This window comes from Coregonus lavaretus, assembly GCF_964263955.1.
Source record: "Coregonus lavaretus genome assembly, chromosome: 6".
In the NCBI taxonomy this organism is placed as follows: Eukaryota; Metazoa; Chordata; class Actinopteri; order Salmoniformes; family Salmonidae; genus Coregonus; species Coregonus lavaretus.
Genome location: NC_139993.1, coordinates 26,218,759 through 26,228,300, shown reverse-complemented (window position 1 = coordinate 26,228,300; position 9,542 = coordinate 26,218,759). Strand labels below are relative to the sequence as shown.

Below are 9,542 nucleotides of genomic sequence, written 5' to 3'. Positions count from 1 at the left end.
AGAACAAATTCTTATTTACAATGACGGCCTACACCGGCCAAACCCTATGGGACTCCCAATCATGGCCGGTTGTGATACAGCCTGGAATCGAACCAGGGGATCTGTAGTGACGCCTCAAGCACTCAAGCACTGAGATACAGTGCCTTAGACCACTGCGCCACTCAGGAGCAAATCTCTTGATGAATTTGGTAAGTTAAAATGGCATACGCCTACTCACAATACAGGTGAATGCATATTCAATGTGCGTGCAAGCATTGAGTTATTGAGCTTATTTTGGCTGATCAGTGGAGTCTATGGTGCTACAGATGACAAACAATCTGTTTGCCTCTCATGTGGGACATATATTAGCCTACTGATCAACAACATTTGCATAGAAGCATCACTGCAGCATGTCATGCCTGTATGGAAGGACATCATATAGACACTGCTATTAGTTTGACAATATAAAATAGCATCTATTCAATGCAAATGGTCCAACGTAACGTCATGATTTGTGATCAAGGATGCTTATGAAACTAGTATTTTTTGTCATTTTCCGTGATATGGAAAACATTTTTTTTCAGCTATCAGGACGCATCTCTAAACAACTCAGCTGCAAGGATGAAATTCGAAACAACTCTCTGGCCTCACACACTCACAGCAGTTCATCCTCAAAGCTGTCAAAGTTTCACTTCTTTTTGTGTGAACATGCACACAGACCCACATAGATAAACATACCGGTACACAACATGCTTACATGTGCACACCACACACACACACTCTCATGGTTTTTCCTCTGGTCATCCTGTCAAAACTCTGGGCATTTAAAAGAGCCAGGCATTCTGCTATACTGACAGGGAACAAAAGCAGATAATTAAAAACTGAGAAGATGGAGGGTCCCACAAGTTTGCTGATCCAAACCTTCAGCAGCACATAGTCATTAGTCAAGCCTAACAGATTCGGTGCCTGGCAAGACACTTCACCTTTTTCCACAGGCAGGATCCTTCCCAAGGAGACACCCAAGGTTTTGTCTCCTCACAGACCACAAAATAATTCACATCCCATACTCACACAGTCCACACTCAATGCCAACCCCTGAGCATCCACTCAAACTGATGAATGCCTCTTTAATTAAAACAAGAGTAACTGAGAGAGACACGCTCTCTGATCACTGGCTGGTTGGATCAGGCTACTGCATCTCCATCCAACTGCTTCCTCCCATGACGAGGGATATTGTGATCCTTCATAAATTAGAACTGAGTAAGAATGCACTGTGTGTCATTGTGATAAATCCCCTGGTTGATCTATGGCGAGGAACTGAAACTGATATCAAATAAACAGCAGAAGCTTGATTTCTCTCAGTTCCTGAATGCAGAAACAAGTGCATGGGCAATTTCTCTCTGTCGATTGAATACGGCTTTACACTGTGTCAACACTTGACAATATCACTTCTTGGCCAGGTCTTTCTCTTTCTTCTCACTCCAGAGTCTGCAGCCTCATCTCCCCTCGCAAATACTGCAATCTTCTAGGAAGTCGTTCTCAGCGTCCTCCCTCCTTTCCCCTAGCCTTCTGATCGTTAATAAGGTAGACAGCATTTGTTTAATACAGTACAGTCCATTAGAGAAAGTGCACCCACATTCCTGCTGTGCTGTTATCCGCTCAGAGGTAGTCATGCAGAAGGTCTTTGGCAGAGCCGAGTGCCACTCTGTCTAGGCCCAGCCATGCTCACCGTGGGCAGAGTGCAGTAAGTTAGTTATAGCACGCTTCAGAGTCAACCAGGGGAGGATTCATGATTGGCACATAAGCAGAAATGAAGGTGCACCCTAAGGAGAGTTTTATCGACTCTGTGAATGGTTTCAGGAAAGCAACACAGCAGAGCATGTTGAGAAACTTTTATAAAAAATGTCTATCGTAAACAAATTAAGAACGGTCGCAAAGAGATGAGAAACAACAAAAAAAGAAAAGCTCTCAGCAAAGTCCGTCACCATCTGTCAAACCTGTCCTGTTCCAGGTCATGAGAAAAGACAATCGGGTGCTCCAGACTAATTTCTGCAAGTGACCTTTGGTCTACAATGTGCTGCTTGAGCCTCCTAGGTGAAACCCTTTCAAGAAAGACTTGGCAAGAAAGTTAGCCCTGTCTTTAGCCCTGCATTTCCCAAAATTCCCAGGTCTCCATCCTGGATTTCTTAAAACCTGGGAATTTTGGGAAAGTTATCAGAATTGTAAAAGCCTTGCATCACCGTTTCACATGACATCCATCTTTCCAGGTCCTTAATCTGTAGGCTAGAGCTGGCACTCAAACACAGGAAGGTGGAGAATATTTTTTCTGGGCCTCTCACCATATGTATTCCCTGTCTCTATCCTAAGCCTCTATCCTTTATCCTAGGTCCTATCCTTCATCAGTGAGTAATATCCCTTATCAAAAGGTTCCAGATAAAAATCTAGGACATAATTGCTCTCTATCCTGGAGTCACCCTGACTCAGGATTTCTGTTTGGTGTAAATAATATTCAGCCCCTCGACCCCTTCCTTCTTGTCAGCTCTTCAATTCTCCACTATCAGTAACAGACGACAATAACAGGATCTACTCCCCCCACGCCAGACACATACTGTGGTAGAGTATGAGAGGAGAGAGAGAACCTTTTTCCACTCGAAAAACCTCAGCTTCAAACTCCTAGAAACAGACATCTCCTCCTTCTCCTGGTCTTGTCGGCTGGTTGGCTAACTGTATCAGCGTGATGACAGCGCTTTGAATGAGACAGATGCGACAATGATCAATACACGGTTGCGTAGTGGAAAAGGAGTACTTGTAATTGGTTAGGGTCACGAACCTCCCCTATCCCTCCATACCTAAACTCCCTTACACGCATCCACTCTGATCAAAGCAGGGTTTCATTTCCACAGAAGTCCAGTCCAAGTCATAATCTCAGAGGAGATCTATGCTGGAGACAGTTGGAGCTGAACAACATCAAGTAGCCTGCTGAGTGGAAATCAAATCATCAAGTTATTCACAGTGGAAAACACAAGACCTAGAGTCCTCGTAGGGTTTTCCAAACTCAGTCCTCGGGACCCCAAGGGATGCACGTTTTGGTTTTTGCCCTAGCACTACACAGCGGATTCAAATAATCAACTAATCATCAAGCTTTGATAATTTGAATCAGCTGTGTAGTGTTAGGGCAAAAACCAAAATGTGCACCCCTTGGGGTCCAGAGGACCGAGTTTGGGAAACGCTGATGTAGAGCCTCGAGATAGACTGGTAATAAACGAGGCATTCCGGACAGAGAGAGCAGGGAACACTGTGGCTCCAAGAACAGCAGGATTCATAAAGTCACGCTGGGAGAGGGGGGAAAGTTTCCAAAACAAAGCAACAATGGGAAATCAGTTAGTCCACAATGAGATACAGAGCGACGTGCAGTCCAATGTGTCATATGGTGGGCAGACGGAATTTGTGAAGGCAGACTATCCTCATATGTAAAGTAATACATTAATTCATTATAAATCAAACTGTTGTGCCATCTGGCCCTAGTCAAAGCCATATATAACCTCTGGCCCCAGTCATATCCCCCAAAATAGTGATTCAATTTAATTGTGTTCCTTTGTCTCTTCAAATGTGTTGCAGTTAATTGGCAATTGATGGTAAACACTTTAACACAGTAACTATTCTAGCCACAAACAAACATAAAAACAAGGGAAAAAAGTATTTAAAGAGAGGCAACCCTGTTTTAATTTTATTTAATTTCTCTTCCATTACAAACGGCACCTACAGGGCCTATATGCACTGTGGTTAGGATCACCAGTTCAAACTCCCCTCAGAATGGCCGACCAATGGCCCTCCCCCAGATGGGTTGGAGATTACAGGGATTTTTCTGCCATTGAAATCCTTAGGCGAGCCGCCTAAGCGTTTTTTCAAACAGTGTAACAGTCAAATTTTCAGGATTGAAACGCTTTCTTTGTAAACTTAAACTATTAAAACCAGATATAAAGTATGTAGAAAAGATAATGGACCTATTTTTATAATATCTTTGAGAACTAACATTCACCAAAATAAAAGGGTGAATTGAACATTCCAAAAACAATGAATCTAGCAGTATTGATTTTGTTATTATGTTTGAGCAAAATAACATAGCATTAGCCAAGGCAAAATGCATGGAACTGCAGGAAATTAGCTTTAAAAATTCAAAGATTTCTCTACACCACCAAGATGGGGGGCCTCTAAAATGTTCTCTTAAATTCAGCCGTGCTGACTCATTGCCACGCCCACCATCTAAGACACTTTTTGATCCAGAAAAAACTCAGGATTAGCATCGAGCCCTGGGGCCGATGAGATCAGGTCCTGGGAGTCCAGGGCCGCTGAGGGTCTTTGATCCTGCTGTGGCTTTAGGCTGTGGAGCCAGTGCTGGCCAACCACCAGGTACTACTGCAGGCTACCTGGGTCAGGCCCACGGGCCATACAAGAGTCTCCCTTTACCTCCTGCACAAGTGTGGCGTGTCTCTCCATTTAGCAAAGCAAACAGGCCACAACAGGAAAAAAATATTTGGCCAGCTAAATGAAGGGCGAACTGGGGACACACGTACCAGCCTTAATAGGGCAGAACAGTTGGTGTCTGTGTTGGTGTCTGTGGGCCCTTCTGCCAGGACGAAAGGGGTCATTATGCCAGAGGCCGGGTCCAGAGGTGGAATGTTAAATAGTGGAGGAATGTTGTTTATTTTCACAATCACCGGCACGCGCCCCCACCTCAACCCACACCGACACACATTCACAGAGCCTGCTCTTACTAATATAGTCGTATTAAGCCAACCAACAGGAATGCCTCAGATCTCCCCCTTTACCTGTTGTGAGGTCAACACAGGACCTCCAGGCCTTGATGTGCTGCCATGTTAGCCAGTTCATAAAGACATCAACATGCTGGGAGACATGCAGAGACACGGAGGAGGAGATCTAGAAAACAGCCATGGCTGTATTAGTTACTGCCTTTTTTTTGCCTATTATAATATAATGCCACCTTACTCTGTTGTGCAAATGGTGGTAAAATAATTTCCCCTTTGCAGCACAGATGAGTAATATTTATAGGGCTGAGCCAAGGCCTTGCCTAAGAGGATGTCTGTCCCAAATGTCTAGACTTGTACATTGTTATTTTATGGGCTGCAGCACCCACAGTCTATGAAGCATTGGGCTGATCCAAAAAGAGGGAAACAGAACCATCTTTGCCTGCAGACAGTGATGTGCTCAATGTATTCCTTCCCCACCACTTCTAAACTGGGGGAGCTGTGTCAGCGAGTTGGCATTGGATCCCCCATGACTCTGACACTGGCAGACGAAGATGTCTGTAGGCAGTGGGGCAGTGTAGCCAGGTGTCCACTAGGCCATCCTGAGTTCAAAGTTCAGGGACATCAGAGGCTTCTGATAGTGTCTCAAATACACATTTAGTTCATGTAAAGGATTACTGAGACCTGGATGTCTCAATGCATGTATTAATTAGGAACACACTAAAGCCAAACACATGCAACTGTGAATTACATGGCCTAAACTAACCCCTATTATTATAGACCTTAAAGGTGCAATATGCAGAAATGGCTTTGCCATTTGCTGGTTGCTAAAATTCTAATAGTTTGCTAAATGTCAGTTTAAATGACAAAACAAGCAATGCATAGTGTAGAGAATCAATGTACCATCTAAACTGCTGTGAAATATATATTTCACTATATATATATATATATATATATAAATATATATATATATTTATTTAATTTTTTACCCCCTTTTTCTCCCCAACTTCATGATATCCAATTGCGATCCAATTATGATCTTGTCTCATCGCTGCAACTCCCCAACGGGCTCGGAAGAGGCGAAGGTCGAGTCATGTGTCCTCCGAAACATTACCCGCCTAACCGCGCTTCTTAACACCCGCCCGCTTAACACGGAAGCCAGCTGCACCAATGTGTCGGAAGAAACACTGCTCAACTGACGACCGAAGTCAGCCTGCAGGCGCCCGGCTCGCCACAACGAGTCGCTAGAGCGCGATGAGCCAAGTAAAGCCCCCTCGGCCAAACCCTCCCCTAACCCGGACGACGCTGGGCCAATTGTGCACTGCCCTATGGGACTCCCGGTCACGGCTGGTTGTGACACAGCCTGAGATCGAACCTGGGTCTCAAGCACTGCGCCACTTGGGAGGCCGTGAAATATATTTTCAATAACAACAAATATTTTATTTTCAGCTGTTTGAAGCTGGTGTAAAAGACGAAAAAATTTAACTAAAGAATGGTAAGCATAGAAACAGCGCATATAGAACAAATCTACCGCTTCTTAGACTTGCTTTCAAAGAGAATGACAGATCTATTACTCACATTTCTATGTGAATTGGGTCGGTTCGCCCTTAGGGTACGTGAACGATTAAAAGGGCACTTGAGTCTATAAATAAGGGAAGGACATTTATTCTACAATTCAAATAGATATTCTCATTGTTCCCACACCCATCTGCCAGCAGCACAGTCAAAGCTAAGAGCTCTTGGGAAAGGGTTGATCTCAGTGTCAATGTAGGCTATAGGGCCTAGGCTATTTGAGACAATTTGGGGCAGTGATGATGATTCTCTGTTTACTTGTGGGTATTTCTGCATTCTTTCACAATCAACTGATCACAAGACGCTGTATTTGATGTTGTTGGTGTTTAATTACTGGGGAGGAGATCACATTCATTCACCAGCTCTGTGATGTTGTTAGGCGTATGCATGTGTTTTTAGACATTTCAATGTCATACAAAGTGCTGCAGATCTGGGTTTGAGGGGCAACCTGCAATCAGGTACCATTAGTTTCTGTGGAATGGGCTGGAAATCAAGGAGTAACTGGCAGCCAAAGCAAAAACACACACTTCAGCAGTTGCTGCCAGCGGTTGGCATGGCACAGGCACAGCAAACCATCCGGCTGTAAAAACGCATAAAAGTCTCTAAAATGGAAAACAAGTGCACAGATGTGTGTACCTGTTTCGATTCAATGGGAAAGGAATGTCTGGAAAACTTTATGAATGGGTGCAGGCAGAGACTGCGAGAAGGGCTAATACTAAATTGTCCAATTCCATAGCCTGCGGTGTGTGTACTGTGTTCAGTGACATGCGGCCTGCCTACCCTGTGAAAATTATTGAAAAAATAACTGTAATGAAAAATACATAAATATAAATTTGATCAATAGTACTTTAGTACACTCATTTGTACACTGTATACATATGAATCGAGGCAAAGTTGCTTCCTGTTTCAGTGAAGTCTTTGGTCCCGTTTGCGTGGGTCAAACAAAAACACTAATGCAGGTGATGGCTGCAAGTTGCAGCTGGTGAGGAGCAACAGCAGAAAATTGAAGTCGACTGCAGTTAAAACTTCATGACCTTTGATCACATGGTTGTTGTAAAGTTCATGTGACATGTAGGCCCTAGTCGAACATTTCTATCCCCATAACGCAACTCATTTTGAAAGGAGGTGACTTGACAAAAGTGATCACTAAAACGGCCAATATGTCCCATTCATTTTCATTGCGCTCAAATAATAAATGCGCATGTGTATTGGCGTGAAAAAAGTTATGGGAAAGGCATAGCTCTCACCTAATGGACATCACATGTAATCTGCTGCCTTTTGGCGGTTACATTCGTTTTACTGCTAACTAAAAGTAAACTGATCAGGATGAATAACATATTGCATCTGAAACTGTTTTAAAAGTATGATTTTCTAGCGAAACAGGGGGTGATAAGTGATGGAAGACCAAGACCTGAGTTTAGGGACCTACATCAAAGGAAGGGCCAGAAAAGAACATGATCATTTCAATCTCAGTGGTATCATCTGAAAGACTGGCCTCATGGTGCTTTCAAGACAACTGATAACTCGGGAAAGAAAGATGTCAAATCATGACGTCAGTAATCTTCAGGTCAGAAAGTCGGAGTTCTAGAAAGATGCCCGAGTGTCCGACTTGCAATTCCGAGTTGGATGACCTTTCAATACGATTTTTCCCAGTTGGAGCTCTTTTTTTTCCCGAGTTCCCAGTTGTCGTGAACGCACTGAAGTCAGAGATTTCCGAGTTCCCAGTTGTTTTGAACGCAGCATCAGACCTCACCACATGTCACTGGTATGGACGGAAAGTGCGTGTGTGAGCACGTCGTGTTTGCGTTACGTTAGAAAGATACGTTTTGTGAACACACCTTATGTGAGTGATGGAAATTCCTTCCTCCCACAACTCGGAGTTTGCTTCCTTTACACGCAGGTCTATATTGCAATAGACACACAATATATTACATAACTAAAATGCACACAAATAGAAGCGCAAAACTGCTTAACATTAGCTACAATAGGACTTTATGTGTTAGGCCTATTTTTAGGCTAATAACAGGGCTGGGAAATAGAACACGCATGCAATTCGGAAACAAAGTTTCACTCAAGTCCCGCAGTCCCACAAATTATTTGCAACAAAACTGATACAGTAGTTAGGCTATATCAGAGACACTGTAACATGGTATCTTTTCTAGCGTCGCCCCTGAAACAGCAACACGGACGGTGTCACGTTGCTCAGCAGCAGCAACAGCTGTGAAAATCCAGCTGCGCACAAGCTTATTGCAGTTGCCTGTGTAGGTCACCGAATGATGCGCTGGAGCCTAATAAAGGTGGGTGACTAATATCCAGAACTTTCTTATCAAAGATGGATTGTCAGATATACTAAAAAGCATCTTACCTTCTGATACGCCAACTGAAGATAATTGTACGGGATTCGTCTGTGGAAATCCTGGATGACATCCTCGCTGACTTTGTGCATGGACTGTGTTCCAACTTTCTCTTCAATGCACTCGTTCTGACAATTTGATCTTCGGAGAACCACGTCAAAGAACTGCAGGTCCATGGAAACAGAATCAAACGGGTGCTGGACCTGGCATCTCAGTCGACATCGGACTTTAGTCTGGCGGACCTCTGCGTAGCTGCTGAGCGCTCCCTCCATGTATCGCACTACATCTTTATAGTCACTTCTGTAAAAGGCGTCGACGGCATTATTGTATAAAAGGTCGTAGGGCTCCAACGAACCATATGAAGAAGACAACAAGAGCGCTTGAAGGACAATTGACAAGATACTACTAATGGAAAAGTTCACATCCATCTTTGTCGTTAGTTATCTTTGGTGGGACACTACTCACGCGCACCAGCTTGCAGTTTGTACAAAATCTTCAGTCTTATAATAAAATTACCAGGGCAGCTTGCGGAGTCCAGATAGAATGTGACAGTCACGTAAGAGTTGAAAATGAAGGTTTGAGTCCCATTAAATGCTTGCTTTGGTAGATGTTGCGGACGGCAGTGGGGCAGAAATTGAACTACTTCAGTCAGGGACACATTTTCTGTAATGACACCCCCCCCCCCCCCCTACACTCTCACTCAACTAACTCCTCCCCCTCTGCTATGAAATTAATGGTCATAACATCACACTGAGTTCTTATGATATTTGACACAATTGTAAAGTTACTACGTTTATGAACTGCCCTATGGCACTACACGAAATAACAGTTTTATCATAGCAACAATCAGCCTAAATCTATAGGCTAGGCT

General features: G+C 43.7%; 1 protein-coding gene across 1 annotated transcript in view; it reads right to left on the bottom strand.

Annotated features, from left to right (window-relative positions):
- Window positions 1-9,332, bottom strand: part of LOC311130844 (prolyl 3-hydroxylase 2-like) — a 104,045-nt gene extending 94,713 nt beyond the window's left edge. The window contains exon 1 of the mRNA XM_084163650.1: window positions 8,683-9,332. Coding sequence (XP_084019776.1) covers window positions 8,683-9,099 — 417 coding nt within the window. The 5' untranslated portion in view covers window positions 9,100-9,332. The remainder of the gene's footprint in view (window positions 1-8,682) is intronic.
- Between the last annotated feature and the right edge of the window lie 210 nt (window positions 9,333-9,542).